At 36.3% G+C, this 20229-nt stretch overlaps 1 protein-coding gene across 1 annotated transcript in view; it reads left to right on the top strand.

The window, feature by feature from the left end:
* CTDP1 (CTD phosphatase subunit 1) overlaps positions 1 to 12180 on the top strand; it is a 35367-nt gene extending 23187 nt beyond the window's left edge. Inside the window, exons 9-13 of the mRNA XM_039325406.1 lie at positions 164 to 305; positions 2472 to 2702; positions 3571 to 3730; positions 5029 to 5201; positions 11186 to 12180. Coding sequence (XP_039181340.1) covers positions 164 to 305; positions 2472 to 2702; positions 3571 to 3730; positions 5029 to 5201; positions 11186 to 11327 — 848 coding nt within the window. The 3' untranslated portion in view covers positions 11328 to 12180. The remainder of the gene's footprint in view (positions 1 to 163; positions 306 to 2471; positions 2703 to 3570; positions 3731 to 5028; positions 5202 to 11185) is intronic.
* The last annotated feature ends 8049 nt before the right edge of the window (positions 12181 to 20229 follow it).

Genomic DNA, 20229 nt, shown 5'->3' with positions numbered 1-20229 from the left:
GAAAGTTAGGACCATTGAACCTGAATTGAAATCAATATTGTTTATATACATTATTTTAACTCTGCTAAGTTTAGTGGGACTTGGGTATGTGCAAAATATAACCAGAATTGACTTATCACAAAAAAATTATTTCCCAGACACTCACATTTGGTTGTTTAAATAGGCACAGAAAAAGTCCGGCAAGCTCAGAACTGTAAAAATCTTCATATTGTAAATCCAGATTGGTTATGGTGCTGCTTGGAACGATGGGACAAAGTAGAAGAACAATTGTTTCCTTTGAAGGAAGATTACTTCAAAACACAAAGGTAAAAAGTAATAATTGATTATATGCAGATTCTCTGGTTGTGTATGACTTGCTTGTGTTTAAAAATTAATGTCCTGCCTTCAGAAATAAAGGTATTGGAGAAAAATCTCTAAAGCTTGTAAGGGAATGTGAGAATAACCTTGAAGAAAGGAAACAATCAGACAAGAGAGGCAGGAGCCTTCAGTAGAAATTCAAGAAACTTAGAAAGGTTAGTCCTCATGGATCAAGCAGTTAAAAGTGACAGTGGAAAGTTTATATTTTCAGATTTCCAAGTTTGATGTTTATCCTCCCAGACAGGAAACATGACTCCATAAGCTAAGTCTACTTTATTATAAGGCTACATTAACAGAATCTTGACCTAAATATATCAGGGTTCTTAGAGGAAACAGATTATCTAGACCCATTTCAATCTGGATAAGTGAAACTACCTTAGGTGGGTGGGTGGGTATGGTAGGCCAATATAGAAGTGTAGCCCTTCCAGACGTATTTGCTCTCAGCTTTTGATAGCATCCTTCATGGTATCCGTTTGGAATACCTCTGGAAGTTAGAAGTGGGGATAATAGTGCTCCTTCAAGAAATAGCTTCAATTGGTATTGGTATGGAAAAGAATAAACCTTACTGAGTTGCCTTTATGATCCTTCATTTTAGAAAGAAGCTTCCTTCAAGTGAGAGAATGGCTAGGCAATTAAGGCAATGGGAGTCAAAGGACTTCTGGGAATGGATTATTTTTAATGGAAACTTACTTTAATGGAATTTCGGGCAAATCTGCCTGGAATGGTTACAAATAGTCCTCAATTTACATCTACAATTGAGCCCAGAATTTTGGTCATAATTTGTTGTGGACATAAGTCAAGTTCCCATATGACTGGACTTAATTTTATAGTTCTATAACTCTATAACTATAAAATCCTTTTTAATAAAAACTTACGTAGTATATATATTTATAAAAACTGGTTGCCAAGTAATCGAAATACAATCACATGACTGTGGGGTGGAACAACAGTTGTAATTTACAGAATGGGTCCTAAGTAACTTTTTTTAAATCCATCATGAACTTGAAATGTTTATTAAGCAATTGGTTGTAAGTTGAAGACTACTTCTAGTTAATAAATGAGGGATTTACTGTTGAATAGACTGAGAATTATTGTGATTAGGCTAGCCATCCTGTGCTTTATTATACTAATCTAATAAATAGTGGTGTAAAAAATAAGGAAGACGGACGATAGAAATAAGCAAGAGCTATCTATTGATCTATGGGATTAAATAACTAGAGCAATACCATTTAGACTTACATAGCGCCTCATAGCATTTTACAGCACTCTCTGGGTGGTTTACAATGTAAGTATTATTTGCATATTGTCCCCAACAATCTGGCTCCTCATTTTACCAACTTCAGAAGAATGGAAGGCTGGGTTAACCTTGAGCCCCATCATGATTGAACTCCAGGCTCTGGACAGAGTTTTGCCTGCAATACTGCACTTTAATCACTATGCCACTGTTAAGTGTTCCTGGGGCAATGCGTAAAGTGCAATATTGTTCCAGCAAGCCTCTGCCCATTCACCGATCGCACATAACACCTTGGAGAGAGAGATTCCATACTTTGATCTTTGACCAATAAACATTGGTCTTATTATATATAAGTAACACATTTTGTTCAATGCATTCTGATTAAAATCGGATAAATAATATTGAATCCTTATAGAAATGACTGTTGTTTTGTAATTATTCTATAAATACAGAAAACTTTGTACAAAATGAGAACATTTTATGTGCAAATTTCTATATCGGTTATGGATGTAGTCAGCCTATACAGTTAATAATGTGGCAGTTAAAGAAGTAGTGAATACTAGCTGAGTTTCTTCCTTTTTTTTTTCTTTCCTATTTTTGAATAACTTATTTATTAGATTCAGTGTCTTTCCTGAAATTAACCATACATTATATAAGTGTGTCCTCACAGTTGTTTTAAAAACCTGAGATAGAAGTGAAATAATTATCTGTTTTGTTTTTCTAGCGCTTTCACATTGGTTCTTATACATATTTATACTCTCTAGCTCAGTTATTTTATTAAAATGCAAATTATTTTCTCTTTATACTTTATATATCATTTTCAATGAAAGAAACAGGAAAAGCTGATTGCTAACAGTGTTTTAAATATTTAATATAACAGAGAAAACAGTCCTGCCATGTTTCCAGATATCCCTAGTGCTTTCCAAACTGCTCTTTTTCATCCAACTCCCATTCATCCAAAGTGTCAGCCTGGGCCTGAAGTCCGACTTTATGATCCCAATACTGGAAAACTAATTAGGAAAGGATCTCCACATTCCAACCAGTCTCCGTATATCCAAGCACCAGCTCCTCCTCTCACTTTACCAGTCCATGGGGAACATTCTTTATTCAGGTATATAAATATATGATTTTCCTCTTTTCTATTATATTAACATGGAAAGAAATCATTCATATTGTATTTATATATTTTATTCTTTTAAGAAGTGATTTATTAGAAAACTGAAAAGCAGTGCAGTGTCCACTTTTAATACTTAATAAAGTATTTGCAATACCTTTCTAAGTAATTAAGAATATCTAATTTCTGTATATCTTGTATGCAATTATAATTGTGAATCTATTACATAGGATGATATAATGTTTTACTCTATCCTATAATTGCCAGAAAGGAAATTATAAAAAAATAGCGGAGAAATGCAGATAAGCATTGTTATATTTTGCAGAGTCTGATGAGTATTTAGGGCACAATAGATGTTATTTTAAAAGCACGAGAGCTATGGCAACAGTTAATTAAAAACTTTGATGTACTTTGCTAAATTGACTTATTTTATATTTTTAATTTTAGTAGCAAAATCTCACACTTCTAAACACAATTTCTATTTTGATAATATTACCTGATAGAATATGAATCACTATCTGTCCAAATAAATTTATAGGTATGCAAAGCACTTTTAAAATTCACACATATGATGAAGTCCTTTGTTCTGAATTTTCTTTATTTTTATAAGTTCTTCTAGCGGTGGAGAGCTTCCTAGACTTTTATCTTGACCCTGGGAAGAGAGGGAAGTAAAAGGGCATTCTAATTGATGCCTCCTTTAGAATTCTTTGAACTATGACAGAGGGAATTCCAAATTGAGCCTCATGATTAATGATATATTTTTCCATTGTACGAATTTTGAAATGGTTCTTTATATTATGCCAAAACTGGCATTTTTGTTCAGTTCCAGTCATAACACTTTTAATAAGGAGGTCTGAATTTTCAGAGCTGTTCAACCACATCAGCAGCTTTTTGATGAAGAAGAGATTCCAGCAAGTGAAACTGAGGAGCCAGGCCCATCTAGAAGGAAGCGCCAGCCAAGTATGTCTGAGACTATGCCACTCTATACTCTGTGCAAGGAGGATTTAGAAAGTATGGATAAAGAGGTAAGCTAAAATAATTGTTCATTAAGATTTAAAAATTTATTAATAATGTGTGAACAGGCCATAATTTTGGCTAGATACAATTATCTTGGACTTCCTTTTGTTAATATGTCCCATGATGAGGAAATGACAGTTAAGCTAAAAGATAACATCTTTCATTTCCATTTATTTAATAGTAGTAACAATAATATATTTATTATGTTTCATCCACTTGAATGAGTTGCAACATTTTTTTTGTTGACTTCTTAGCAGACCTTATTTCAAACAAGTGTGTGTGTATATACATACACACACACACACACACACACACACACACACACACACACACACACACATATATATATATATATATATATATATATATATCTGCAGCTCTGCATCGAATATGTGGAACACCAGCTATAATAACTAAAATTTAGGTAAATTTTAACCTCAATAGATCAATCCTACATCCAGATATTTTAAAATATTCTAAAATTTATATTAGAGTAGTTCTAGGTAAAGTCAAGGCCAAAGAATAATGTAAAGTTTATGGATTCTCCAGAACTTGTCAATAAGATGTAGAGAATACACTGTACATAAAAAAGTTATAAATTAAAAAGAAAAATGGAAACAAACTATGACTCTGTGATGAAATGTGAAAAAAGTCGATGGTGGCGATGCAAATGCTGAGATGTTTTAGGTTATACCTTGGACTAATCCAAATGATCATTCGCCATTTTGGGAAATATAAAATCCAGCTTTCTGATTCAATAGCCTTTAGGAGAACAGAAGATTTTCTTTTAGAATTTTCTTAGTTTCATATCTCAAACATCATCAAGCGATGTAGAAAAAGTGGATACGATTCCTTCTTTAGTTTCCAAATATATGTTGTTCTTTTCTGTCCCATGCTAATAACCTTCGTCCTATATGAAGTTATTGAAATGTTCTCCTCAATTATTACTTATTGAAAAACCACACATAAACAAGATAAATAAGTATTTTTGCTTTGCCTACTTCTGTCATAGAAGTTTTCATGTTTTATTTAATTAAAGCTTTAAATGAAAAAAAATCCTGTACTGCTTTTCATTGAGATTATCAATTAATCGCTAATATTCTTACATTAATTTAAGCTTTACATTATGCCTTCTTGTTTAGAGGAGAGGAGGGTTAAAAGTAATAAATACATTTCAAATCAAATGTGCAAATGTCATATTTTGAATATTCAAATTAAAAAGACATACTTTGAAATATGTTATTTAAATTGGTATTTTCATTTTTTTTCTGAAATTTTTTCACTCCCAATTAATATTCCTTCACAGGTTGATGATATTTTGGGAGAAGGTAGTGACGACAGTGACAGTGAAAAAAAGAAAACAGAAGAAGAAAAGCAAGAACCACATAGTACTACAAACGAGAGTCTAAATTTAAAAATAGAAGAAAGACCGGTATCAACATCATCAAGTGAAAGAAGTTTGACAGGCAGTATACCTAGGTATGTATTAACATTCTTAAATGAATCCTTCACCTTAGGTTTCTGGATTTTAAATACAGAAAACAACTGGTTGCCAGTAGCTCATTAAAGCATGGGTATTTGTCTACCTGTGTATATTGAAGAACAGCTAGTAATTGACTTATAACCATTTGTTTGGTGACGGTTTAAAGTTACAATGGTGCTGACTCACTGGTGAGGACCAGTGACTGACAACTGGTCTCACACTTACAGGCATCACAGCATCCCCCTGGTCAAAAGATCAGAATTCAGGCACTTGACAACAGGAGTGTATTTGTGAAACATGCAATGTCCTGGAGTCACATGATCACCATTTGCTATTTTCCCACTGGTTTCCCACAAACAAAGTCAATGGGAGAAGCCAGACTTGCTTAACATCCATGCAATTCACTTGATTGTGGTGATTCGCCTAACAATTGCAGCCAAAAAGATCATAAAATTGGACATGACCCACTTAATAACTGCCTCACTTAGCAAAGCAAGTTCTTGTCCCAGTTGTGGTTGTAGGCTGAAGACTACCTCTTAACACATTTTTTTAATTAAAAGTTTTACAAATTTATTACAATATAAACCCCCCCACCCCTTCCCGCTCTCCCCCACTTCCCAGAGCTGATTATAGGGTAACAAATAAACAAACATAATCTAATTAACATAAACCAACTATACTATCAATCAAAACCATAACACACTTTAACTCCTTCTCAAAACAGATATTAACCAATTAAAACAAAAATAATAATATAATTAAAACTATTAATAATTATCTAAAATCTACTCAAAAGCAAGGTAATACTTTTCAGTTTCATATTAACACATTTTTGAAGGGTAAGCTATCTGAAATATGAGCAGCTTGTTAGGGAATTCCTAAAATATCAGCCTGCTTTTCATTCTTCTTGAAATCCTGTACCCATCTAAATGTTTATTACAAAATACCCTATAGAACAAAGGGGGGTTATAGCAACCAAACTTGTTTCATTGAATTGATGTTAAGACGAACCATACTTTCATGATATACTTTACTATTGTAGTTTAATAATTAATGTTTTCAGATTCTTCATAACCCGATTGACATCTGTAATCATCCTCTTGATTGCTTATCATTTTCTCCAAAGACTTGTTTCCTAATATTATGTTTCCAAAATATTTAAGATTTAGCTTCATTATTAGTGTTGTTTTGTTCTCCAGTGAATTGTATTTAGTCCTATTACCATTGTGTTCTCCATCAGGAGTCTCTTTGTGGGAATGCAAATAGAATCATTAGATTTCTCAAATCGTCTTCACTACTGCAAAAGGATTAGTATTCTTAGTATAAGGCTACAAATTGGCATGCATAATGAGAGATTGAAGTCTGATAAAAACAGAAAATTGTCTCATAAAAACAGAATGTAAATTTTCCGTACAATATGATTGAGGAACAGTTTGTTAAGTACTATCCGTGCTGGCAGGAACTAATGCATTAAAAAGATCTTTCTCAAAGAAATGGGTGAAAAAGGCAGACACATAGGATTATCTTATTTCTTCTGTGGCAAGAGGCTTTCCTTGAACCTACTACTGGATGTAGCTATTTTTATTTATTTTATTTTACTTGATATAATTTAAGAGACTTCCCAACTCCAGATGATTCAATAATTCATCTTGCAGGGGCTCAACCACCATTATTCCCCCAGGCCTGAGTGAACAGCCAGATTTTCCCTGACTTTCCAAAGGTCATCAGGGAGGAAGCTGTATGGAACCTGGGCAGGGATGCTGTCCTAGAGGCCAAGTGCTACAACCGAGAACATAAATGTTTTCCAGCAGAACAATTTAATAACTTCATCAAATTTGCCGTCAGTTCACTTTACTTTCTATTGCTTGAAAGTTTTCACAGATCTAAGAAAGTCATAAAATACGAGCTTGTAAATGTGACTGATATAGCTAATTGGCACAGCTGTTATTTGGATTAATTATATTTCCAGAAACTATAAAGTGATAGAAGGTGCCAGTAGGCATGTATTAAGATAATCCTGGGATATTGATAGAAAATGTGCTATGATGAGGAGCCTGCAGAAAACCTTAAATAAAATATTCTCAGAAGTCAGCAGTGCTAGAGCTCTTATTGCTATTTAGGAAACCAGATCAGAATCAGTTTTTAATTTATATTTAGATTAGCCGCTAATTCACAGTAATTAAAAATCAAATTTAAATCGGTTGAGATGGATAAGTAAATTTTGAAAATAATTATTTCCAAAAGGTATATTTCAAATAGGCTATTCTTTACTTAAAAGAATGGCATTAAAAATCTGGTTATGTTCAAGGATTTTTGGAACTGCTGGCTTAAAAGATTTTTAAAAGTCATCTGATTGAGCACTTTGGATTATGACTGTAACAAATGTACAGGAGAACTTCCTTTAACTGCCATGTCAATGTATTTTTACTGTCATGTTATATATGAGCTCAGTAGCAATGTATATTATTCCCATGGTTCTGCCATCTTCTTTGTTTTTCTTTGTTGTGACTAAAATTGAATGGCTCTTTATACTGAATTTATTCTTCCTTTAAAAATAAATGGAATACAGATATGTGAAAAAGTACACCCTGTGTACTTTTTTTAAACATGTGGGCAAATCAATATTTTACCTTCATTCAAACAGTATATTAATATAAAGGTGATGTAATTCAACAAAAAGCTATGAAAAAAATGAACTTGTAATCATTTATTTAACTAAACCTTAATATGTATTCCATTTCCTTCTCTGGAAAATTGAAGTTCATTCTTGTTTCACCTGGTATTGCCCCTTTAGCAAGAACAATCTCATTGTTATGTATAAGGTTCACTTTTGGTTGAGCCTCAATCTCATGACAGTTGATCTCATGTTATCCTGAAGCACCCTCTGGTACCAGGAAGAACTCATTATGGATTCTGTGATGGCCAAGACCCAGGCTCTGATGCAGCAAAGCAGCCCTAAACCATAACATTTTCACCTCTGTGCTTTACAGATTGTATAGTTTGTCCTGGTGAAATGCTGTCTTTGGTTTTCACCAAACAGAACTTCTGGTACTGGGGCCAAATAGTGCCAGTCTAGAGTACATAGTTCCAGAAATTCTGCTCTTTGGCTAGGTGTTCTTGAGCAAACTTTAATCTTGCTCTGGTTTAAAGGGAAAAAATTCCAGGCAGCCAAGAATTTCCCCAGCACATCTCTCATGTAGATCTATTTTATGCAGCTTCTTTCTAATGGTAGTCTCATGATCTTCTGTACAGTGGAATGATTGATATGCAATCTTTTTGAATCCCTTCCCAAACTCATAGACATCTATAACCTTCTTTCTGAAAGCCTCAAAGAGCTCTTTTGATCTAAGAATAGTGGTACAAAACACTTCCACAACAAGAGCAAATCAAACTAAACGTTCAAGATTTCAGTCAGACAGATTCCTTCTAGAGCAGGGGTGTCAAACTGCCGGCCCGCGAGCCGGACGCGTCATCCGGAAGCCGCACCCACCCCATTGCCAGCAATGGCAAAACTGTCCCGATACGTTGCACGACGTCATGTGACATCGCGAGTTTGATATGTCTGTTCTAGAGCCTTTCAAATGAAGTAACCATTTGCACCTGATCTGGTATACCAGATTCTAAGGTGGAGTAGTGAAAAATGTAGAAGTTTGTACTTAATTAACATTAAGTTTATGCTTAATTTTTCTACACACAAAATTCATATTTTTTATTCAAATCAGAGTGGACTACAAAATGTAAATAGTGCATCATGTTTATTATATTCTCATTTATCAATATTATTAAAATAAATATTAAATTGGATTGAAAAAGTACAAAGTTTCACTTACTGACTGCCTCCTTTAGTAGCTATTCAAAGTTATGACAGCGCTGAAAAAATAAGATACCCACATTTAATGATATTTGCAGTGTCCCACAATCATGTGATCACCGTTACAATCAGTACTCTTTGTTCTGTGCCTAACATATTGTTTTTCCCATCTTGCAGAGTGGAGAGATTGGAGAGGAAGGGTTACAGGAGAATAAGCACCACCACATTCCTTTTGATGTGTATTTCTCATTGTGTTCCTGCATACTCTTTTGTAATCCCTTCGTCACCAATGCTCTAATTTATTGTAATTCAATATAACTGAATTGTAATTGTAACCCAAAAAGAACTGCTGGTTTCATTTGTAGTCACTAAATGAGAACTTCCTGTTAAAAAAAATCAAAAATGCCTTTTCACATTTATTTGTAAAATTTATTGGCCATGCAGCTTACCCCAGAGTAACTCTAGGTGGCTTACAATCTTAAAAAGATAAAAATATATAAAATCTAAAAGATATAAATGAAAGACATCTAAATCTATATTACACAGTAATTGCAATTAGGATACACAATCTTACTTTTTATTGTTGCATTCATATGCCACTTTATTTAGAGTTCAAGGTGAAATACATGGGAATATCCTGACAGCAATAAAATTTTTGTGATGGGCCATGGCTTCAAATACATCTCGGTAGTTGACTAGGGACTTGAACCTGTGCTTTCAAGCCAAGCATCTTAACCACTAATCTACATATACATATTCTCAAATACATTGAAATATAATGTATGTGCTTTGATACAGATTACATATATTCACATAGATAATACAATTTAGCCAGGTGTTTTCGTTAAAAAACATAATGCAAAATCTCTTAGTACAGTAAACTTAAGAGTATCATAGTGCCTGTTTCTGATCTTGTGTCTGAATTTTTAGCAGAAGTATTACAGGTGAAATGCATTGTGATAATATGTCAAATTCTAATTGTTCTCTTTGAGGAGAAGATTAATAAGGATTTTTGTCTGGTATGCACACCTGAGCCATCTAAAATTACTGTCCTTACCCAAGTTAATATTTGTCTTATTAAAGTATTTTCAGGTGAATCATGGGGAAGTAGGAGAGGGAGGTGGGTGTTCCAAAGCACAGATCCAAGGAAATCTTAGTGCATTTTTACTTTCTTACACATTCTAACAACACTGTTGAGCTTATCTTAAAATATAAATAATGTTTTGGGGACAATTCATCAGAAGCAGTACTGTATAATATTGAAGTCAATGTCAAGTGTTTGATGTTAAGGCGAAGAAAGCTTTTATACTTGTTAAAAAAAGAAATTCTGATTTTAAAATTAGCATAAATAATGTATAGGAAGAATTTTCATGCCACAGAAGTGGTTTGTTTATTTGGTTGTCTGTTTTTAATTCTCAGAACCCTGATAAAGAAGCAAAGCTCTTGTGATAAAAAAAAATTGGCGCATTCAGCTGAACTTTTATTTTTCTTTCTTTTGGGGGGGGGGGGTTTCTTAGTTTCTCACAGAACTCTGCCAGGTTCTCAGAAAACCCAAATGTTCTGTAGAACAGTTTGAAAAACTGCAGGGTACAATCAACAAAATGTTGAGCAAATCAGAAACAAACATAGATACTTGCTCATAGAGTCATTCTGTGATGGAAATGAGCAGTTCCTGTATATGATAAATAAAATAAATATTCTGGGGTTTTGTTATTTCACTAATGGATTTTAAAAGTGCCATTCAGGTTTCAAGGTACACACACTTTCATAATTAAAAGGCATTGGTTTTTATTGAACAGTTTTTAACATTTTTCTGTTCATCTTACATCAAACCTACCCTGTTGTTCCTAAAGCATTTCTGAAGTTGGGAGTTCCCTTCTGCAAAAGGGAGAGATTGAGAGCCATTCCTGAAGGCAACTGAGCTCCCACTTTCTCTTCTAGGCACTTTAATCTTCCTAAGCAAGGCAGGCACAAACCTACAATGGATATTATCATTTTACCTACTACTTGTTTAAGATTTCAGGGGAAGATGTTGTATTCAACATCCAAAGGCCTATTGCTGCAGTAACATGGAATGTCTGATAGCACTGGACTTGGCTCAGTTGATCAAAATTCTTATAGAGTATAGTTGGGTTTTAATCATAATCATTGTCTGTGTCCATACTGCAGGGGTCACAAGCGAAAGCTAGCTGACGATGATGTTGCCAGTGAATCAAGCAAAGGATCAAGCAATGAAGATGAGGAGGGTAGCAGCTCAGAGGCAGATGAAATGGCAGCAGCACTGGAAGCCGAACTGAATGATTTTATGTAATTGAATTTATGCAGGAGTGAGCTTGTTATTTGAGCTTTTTGCAACCACTCCAGATTTGAATGGGCAGGTATTTCCCATCACCTCCAAAAAAAAAGGTGTATATTTTGCAAATCGCATAGGAGGTGTAATGCATTATTTTGCGAGGTCTGAAATAGATGTTTTTAAGATGCTTACTAAAAGAATGTATACTTTTTTAAAAAGGAAAAGTATTAAAGAGGGATTCAGTGTGATATGCCAAAGACATAAGTTCTGTAAAACCTCCTTATACAGCGGTGCAAAATTTTGAACTGAAAGGTTTTTTTTTTTTTAATTGTCATGATGGCTTTGGGAACCAAGCTTCAAAAGAAAAGATCTAAGGAACATATTACTAAGGAACATATTGCATGATTGAGCTAAACGGATAGATGGGATGATTTCCTTCATTGTGAAATGTTATGGAATAAAAAAGTTTTTTTTTTAAAAAAAGGAACATTTTATATTTGTATAGGAACTGAGAAGGCTATATCCAAGCTTTATGAATTCTGCACTTCATGTACCCACCGCTTGCTTCTAAGAGAAATGTAATAATTGACTTTCATGTGTTGTTACTTTATGGATTAGTTGTATTCTTTTAAGATTCCATTTAAATTTTAACCTCTATAATTGCAATTTAAACACGGGCTATGCTGTGTATTACTGTACTGCCATTTAAAAAATCTTTTATTTTCTGCTGTATTTGAAGGGAATGGCTACAAGCTAATTCTAGATAGTATTTTATTTCTTTGAAAGAAGAGATGTAAAGTTTTTTGTACATTCTATTTCATATTTGATCTACAAAACAGATTCTTTTCATTTAATAAAAGACGTTTTATAAGCTGTGGTTCCAAGTCATGAATTGAAATGTTAATTTCCTAAGATGTATCTTTTCCAAGACTAGATATAATGAATTTTTAACTTTATTTTGAATGAAATCAAAGCATATGTGGTAGAATTTTTCTCATTCTTGCTATCTGATCCATTGTGTTAGGTTAGCTAATTGCTGACTAGGAATGCTTATAAATCAGTTCAAACATAGAGTTTTTAATGTGTTTGAATAGATGCTTTATTTTGAGTCATTATTTTTCAAAAACACTTGTTGAGAGGAGATTTTTAATTTTTAATAAAACTAAAACATCAACAATAAATATCTTTGAATGATATGGTTAGGAATTCATTTATAATTTAATTGTGCTTTCAAACAAAAAGATTTATCTAAGTGGAATGTTGGCTGTAATCCACAATCTTGCATCCTACAGATACATTTCAGTTGAACCTGTTTGTTATATCCCCTTGAATACTACCATACACTTTGTTGATGGTCTGTCCAAGAGGGGGAAAAAAGAAAGATCTAACATAATATATAGTTAGCATGTATTAGTAAGTAATTCTTTTTAAAGTATCTTTCTGGTTGAATAGATTGATATAAAATGTACTAATGTCTATACAGCAAATGCATTTTGTTGGCAAGGCAACCACGCATGCTGTTTAGTAGTAAAATTGATCTTGATTTTAAGTGAGCTAAAATTTCTTCCTTTAGTTGTAGTTAAAAAGTGGGATGTCAGCACCGATGCTATGATTACTGCATGCAATGTCCTAAAATTTTCTTTATGAACTGATAAATGATACTATTCACTAGGAGCAAAAGAATAACAGAATAACAAGAGTTGGAAGGGACCTTGGAGGTCTTCTAGTCCAACCCCTGGTTCTAAATATTTGTATTTGCTTTGCCACATAATATGCAATACATCTGGAAACCTTTCTTGCTTGAATTTGCTTAAACTTCTTTTTTTGTATACATACTGTTACTTTTGCCATTGCTGCATATTTTCCATTTGTTGCTAATCAGATATTGCTGGTACTACATCTTTACCTTTATTTTTAAATGAGGAGAGCAGTTATGGTTTTCAAAGCAGAAAAGGCAGTACTGCTGTGGAGGCGGCTTTAGAAGATATCGTGTCCAGGGCATTCCCAATCTTACCGATGGACTGGTTCAAAAAATACTTAAAGCTGCAAGTGTCCTGCTCCTCTCTTACATATTACTGTCATTTCTGCACATTCTATGTGCTATCTAAATTCAGAAAAAGCTTAAACAATATTTAAAATAATATAGGGAAGTAAACTTTACTCCAAAAGAGAAAAAAAGTACATTCAGCATATGATTAATCAATGTTCCACACAATTATTTTTATCAATGCCAAGACAACAGTTTTAATCAAGAAGCTGTGATTTGAAAGTCTTGTGCTTGGATTAATTACATTGCCATAAATTCATTGTGGCAAGGTGTTACAGTTTTTGTTGGGGTTAAAACAGCAACACCTAAAAAAATTACTACAAATTCTTTCTTCTTCCCTTCCTATTCTTGCAATTTGATGCATGATGCTTCTGGTCACAAGGGAACCCAACCGTGCCATTTCTTGAAGCACAGTTGTTCTACTCTGCACTATATAGTCATTCAACTAACTTGGTTTATTGTTCTGGAAAACGTGTTTGACTTATCAGCTGGAGAGAGAAGTATAGCAACCTACGCCCCAAGTGCTTATGCAGCTAAACCACTTACCTCAGCAAATACATTTAAAAAAAAAATCTTCTACACTTCAAGTATTATTTCAGGTTGAAAATTATGTCATTTAAAGGAACTTGAAACAATCCTTCAAAGGACATGTGATAAAAGCTAACATGGAGTTGAAATTCCTCTTTCCAAACATGATGCAAACTCTTCTCTAAAATACTTTTAGTTGCTTGGGGCATCTTCAGGGTTTCAATAAGTCAAAGTGATAGCTACAAGGACACAATTTAAACCCCCACCCCCCAAAAAAAGATTTTCGCATCCAGGTTTTTCTGTTTTTTCCCCAGGGTTTCCCATCTCCCGTTAGGGTTGGGGGGCAGTGGGTGTTAGAGTTTAAGTATGGTAGGCCTGTGTATGGCCTCACATGGATCAGATGGGGAATCTGCCAGGCCTCATGGCCATGCCATTGGCAAGTGCAATGCGGCTTGGTCGAAAGCAGCTACAGAACAAGTGGGGCAGGTTTCCTCCTCACCTGCCCATTTTCTTCTCTGTCAGAGCCACCAAAGAGGCAGGTGGAATGATGGAGGTTCAGGAAGGGAGAGTGATGAATTCCCCCCAGGAATTGCCTTTCTTTGCTTCCCTGACTCGCAGCCCTGTGCCGTTTCTCCTTCGTGATCCACCACCGCCGCATGCAGGGAAACAAGTTGATCGCATGCAGGGAAACAAGTCCCACCTCGGCGCCCTCCCCATGGCCACCCCGAGGTTGCAAGTATGGCACGGAAGGGCATGTGTCCTGCCCACTTCACCACCCTCCCTCCCTGAGCCTCCAGGGCTCCACCTGCCGCTTTGATTGGCCTGACGGCCCCCACTTCACCACTCTGCCCGTCGCTGCCCAGCACAGCTGCCCAGGGGCTGCAGGGGTTGGCCTGGCACAGGAAGGGCATTGCACCCCACCCTCCCACCCCCGCACAGAGTAAGGTTGCCGTACCTACCCCCGTCCAGATACCCTCGCCTCCCCCAAGCATTTTTTTTACTAACCTGCCTTTCAGCTGCATTGCATTTCTCCATTCACTTCTCAGCCTTCGCCGCGTGTTTGTGGGACTATCAGTAAAAAAAAAAGTTCATCAGACTTTCTAACTTCTTGAGATCTCACGAGAAGTTAGAAAGTCTGATTTAACTTTTTTTTTTAACCAGTAGTCCCACAAACAGAGCAAAGGCTGAGTAGCGAACAGAGAAATGCAATGCAGCTGAAAGGCAGGTTAGAAAAAAAACGCTTGGGGGACGTGAGGGCATCTGGACGGGCAGGCACGGCAACCTTACCCTGCGCGGCTTCGGCAGGTGGAGGGAAGAAACTCCAACCCCCCTACGGCAACCTTACCCTGTGTGGCTTCGGCAGGTGTCTGGCAGGCGGAGGGAAGTAACTCATCCGCCACCACTCTTGTTGCTGCATTGCTTCTCCCCCCCATGCACAGCCGCCCCCGTGCTCACGGCCTACTGGTGCCGGTACCTGCAAAAAGTAAGCCCTCCCCAAAAGTAAAACCTAGTGCTTACTTCAGAGTCCAAAAGAAAATAAGATAGGGTCTTACTTTCAGGGAAACATGGTATATTAGTTTGCTTGTTTTGCTACTTGCATCTTATTTAAAGTATTATAGAGCCAAAATGCCATGCATGGCTGCTATTTGAAGCAGATCAGCAGTCAGATGTGTGACCACTGCTAAGTATCGGCATTTCCGCAAGAAAGATAGGAAAAGGCAAAATCAGGCAAATCAGCCTGTGCCCTCTGCAATGACACATGGAACCTCCCACATTTGAAAGCTGTGTAGACTGATTCCTCATTTCTTCATCTTGACTTATTTTTTAACTGCTGGATGTGTTGGAGAGAAATGACCAAGTAAATCCCTATCTCTCAGGTGGCCCATTAAATGTCAGAAGGTGAGCCTTTCTCATCCTAACCTTGTCCTGCAGGGATGTGATTACATGGGGAGGGGGGAAGCAGCAGCCTTGAATTCCCTGGAAGAAGAATGGGATAGAATATATATACTGTAAATAGAGTTTCAATAATATTTTCAGACAACTTATAAAAAACATGTTAATTCACAGACTATTGTATGTGAAAGCACTAACTTGGGCCAGGCCAATTGGTCCAGATATTTGGGACTGCACATCCTGTAAGTTCTGAGAGCAAGCCTATGATTAGGAATTGTGCGAAATTATTTTTGCCCCAACTTCAGCAAACTGGTACACATTCTCAGATGTGAAGAAACAGAACAATGTATCATGACTATGTAGATATTACCTGTGTAAGATTGAGCATTAAATGTAGAAGAAGGGGGGAGGAGGAGGAGGAAGAAAGAAGAAAAGAGGAAAGAGAAAAGAAAAAGGAAAGGAAAAAGGAATGGGAAAGGAGGAGGAGAAGGAGGAGGAGGAGGAAGAGGAGGAGAAGAATTCACTACAGTTCTTAGAAAATGCAGAGCAAAATTTTTCTAAGGAATTTCTCCTCATTTTTTTATATTTTAACTGTTTTTCATATTTTTACAGCCTTTAATGCTTGTGTTATCTTGGCAAGCTTTTTTCCCTGAACTGAAATGAAACTGCACTGCAGATAAGGTCATGAAGTACTGAGAAGCCTGGTTTCTTTTAACTCCGAGCAGATGGCTCGACTTTAGAGGTACCAGTAACAGGATCTGGAACCTAAAGACATTTTCCAACCTGCTTTATTTTCTTTAACAGCCATCTATCATAACAGGAACCACATGCTATTAGAAAAAGGTGATAATGGCTAATGACAACACAAAGTTTATGCAGTACTGCAAAAGAGAATAATCACAGTAATGCTCTCTGAGGCCAAGCGTGTTTAGCATCCTGATAAAAGGAAGTTGATAGTCCTATAGGCCCTGGCAATGTATCACCTGGAAGCTAACAAGACTAGATAGCACTAAGAAGACATTAGCTTTCTCCGTTTTTATATCAAGGCTAGACCTTGATATAAAGGCTAGACCTTCCTTTATAAATCTGGGCTGCATTTTTCATTCATTGAAATTCATAACACATTTTGAAATATAATTTTTCAGCAAGCGATGTAATAAAGAAACACAGGCAGGCCGTTCTTGAAAATTATTATGCAGTGATTTATTTGAGAACAACGCTTATTGAAATGTCACTTTGAAGAATATCAATTATATTTTGTTCTTTTTTCCCTCCGTAGTAGAGCTTAGTGTGGGTTTACATGTAGCAGTTATTCCTCAGCTGAAGGCTACTTATTTGACTGACTTACTTGCAAAAGTTCATACAGAAAGATACCGTAAATGCCGGCATATAAGGCGACTTCCGCGAGCGCTGAAATCGGCGCCAAAGACGGGGGTCGTCTTATATGCCTAGTCGTCTTATACTCCGGAAATACTGGTAGTTTCCAGCGTATAAGACGACGTTCTAGGAATGCGGCCCTGCTATAAAGACGGGGGTCGTCTTATATGCCGGGTCGCCTTGTACGCCGGCATTTATGGTACTTGAAATATTTCACCACCCTTTATATTCAGCATAGGGCGTATGGTCTAGGAAAATTGTGTGACACAGAACTGGATATAGCACCAAGGGTTGCTTTGCAGTTCCCAGTATATCTCCAAGCTTTTGTGAAGTTCTAATTTAAACTTTAAGTTAAAATATATCAAATCTCCTGTTCAGAAAGATGGTTTATAACCATGGTTTATGTTTGGATGTGTTGAATACTGTGGTATTCAGTAAAATATCTTTAAATAAACCACCACTTATTTTTGCACAGAGCTGTTTGATTCTACTGTTGCTGAGTTCGGGTAAATATTAGACCACAGTTTACAAATTTCCGCTATAGCAGTGATGGCGAACCTTTTAGAGACTGAGTGCCCAAACTGCAACCCAAAACTCACTTATGCATTGTCGGGTGCTGGATGGGTGTAGCCTATTGGATGGGTGGGCGTGGCTGCAGTGGTAACAGCAGACTGGGTGGGATTAAAAAGTTCAATCAATCAATTCCAAGATCTTTTTTTCCCCGCAAGAAGTTGAAATTGACTGAAGCTTTTTGGGGGGGGACACGGCAGCGGGGGCCTAAAGCAAAAAGGTTTTATAAAACCCAGCTGAATGCCTAGGACAGGGGCAATGATGTGCATAGCCACAGAGAGGGTTCTGAGTGCCACCTCTGGCACCCGTGGCATAAGTTCGCCACCACTGCGCTATAGTCTTCCTAGGGCAGTTGATAATGAATATTTTTCTGTAATAGTATTCTCCTTTACCAGAAATAATTCATTATACATTCCTCTATTAGAAGTCACACATCAAATCAGCGCTTTGCAGTGTTTTTCCCTCCGGGTTTTGTGGCAACATAGTTATATAGTTATATCATTATCTGATTAGTTTAATCGGTCTTTTCAATGGCCTTTTTATTTTACTCAAAATTCAGGACTCAGCAAAGCATCTGAATATAGGTTCAGGGGTTGTCTTTCTCAACAGTAAATATTCCCTTCTAACACTTTTCACTTGGTTCTGCATGTTCCTTTAGACCACAGGTGTCAAACTCCTCGCATCACATGACATGTCACAACGTATCACCACTTTTTTCGCATTGCTAGAGTTGAGATGGGAACGGCCTCTGTATGATGCAACCGGCCGGGAGGCTGGCAATTTGACACCACTGCTCTAGACTTTGCTTGTAATTAAACCTAGCTATATCAAGGATCCAGCCATTTCACAGAATGGTTGCAGCTTGTATAAACATTTGCTTGGAAAAGTTGCTTAGAGAGTTATCCAAGGGATGTGATTCTGCTGGCTGCAGATTTCTTTAAATATATATATATTGATTCTCCTTCCCTCTTGTAAGATTGGTCTATTCCTCCATAGACGAGCAGAAGAAAGGGCTAGCCGATTTCCTGAACCATGCACTCAGTACTTCCCTTTTCCTTGGCAATAAGTCATGCAGACTGTAGGAGCATTATCCCACACTGGCTGGGGGTATGGGGGTTTATACTGAATAAATGCCTCCCCCTGGAAGAGGGGTGGTGGCAACAGGAATAACACCAAGCCATTGGATTAAAGTAGGAAGTACGGCTAGATGGTGCATAGAATGAGAAGGTTTCTGGGACAGGAAGTAGAAAACCTCTCAACTTTTTACTCTGTAGATTCAGTCAAGCCACTACAGCTATAGAGAAGAAAGCCAGAGCATGTGCTGGCAGCTTGAATGTATAGGTTGGATACTGGTGATCCTGACTTTTCCATTCAACCTAAGCCTCTGTTTTTTCCTCAGAGAAAGAGTGTAATAATTGGTTTACAAAAATATGACCAACTGACTGGATGATACTCCTGCTGTTGTTACATAAAGGAAGACAACGGGATGTTCCCAACTCCATTTCCACATAGTTGTCTTTGGCTGCTACAGTATATTGATACATAACAAAAATACAGTTCTGTAGGCAATAACGGTTCTATGGAATATTTAGCAATCCTGATTCCCTATGGCAACAACAGCAATAGCTGTGTCCTTGGTTTTTCATTCAGGGTTCTTAATAATGAAGCTAGACATCGCATACAGTCCATCACAGACATAACAGCACTTCTAAAAATGTAACAAAACTGGGTGAATAAAGGAGTTAGATTAGAAAATCAGGAGGGCCATAAAAACTAAACAATTCATTGACAATCAAAAGAAAGGGTTATTTATTTCTATGATCTGCACAATAAAACAGAAATGGATTTAGAACAACTAATGACCTGCTGCTGTTATGAGCTGGTCTGCTTTTATCTGTGCTAGAGACCATTTTCAAGACAGAGTAAAGTATCTGCCAGTGCAGTGAAAGACAAGAGTGTCTGACATTTATTTTGTCAAGAATGAAGGGTCCCCCCCCCCCGGGTTTACTTTGCAGAGACCTCTTTTATTAAAAAAGCCTACTAGCTCTTTAGTTAAATATACTTACAAAGCAGCAATGAACACTGCTAATTTACAACAGCAAATATTTTAAGAGCTAATTGGGACCTACTGTATGAAATATTAATTTATATGAAACTTTTATAGTATAATGAATTTACCTTCTTTGTTGAGTTTCTGCCCCTTCTTAGTATCAATTACCTGTACAATAATTACAATGACTTTGTTCATGTCTGTTTTAGATGCAAAAACCAATGCTGAAGGATAATGAAGATTTTAAAAGGATAATGGAGATTTTAAAAACAAACATCTGGTTAGGAAACCTGTATCTGTGAGCCAGATCTTGAGGCCTTTCTGCCACCTAAAAATTAGCTTGCCAAATGTGTTGAGATGTGTTGAATTAATCTGATCAAATTTAGCAGAAGATTAAAGAGAATGCATAATGAAAACCCCACCCCTTGGGTTTTGCTGGGGAAAAAAGATGCAAT

This window comes from Crotalus tigris, unplaced genomic scaffold, assembly GCF_016545835.1.
Source record: "Crotalus tigris isolate CLP2741 ecotype Arizona unplaced genomic scaffold, ASM1654583v1 scf7180000024337.5909745, whole genome shotgun sequence".
NCBI classification, from domain to species: Eukaryota; Metazoa; Chordata; class Lepidosauria; order Squamata; family Viperidae; genus Crotalus; species Crotalus tigris.
The sequence above is the reverse complement of the archived record's forward strand: the minus strand, read 5'-3'. Positions and strand labels throughout refer to the sequence as shown.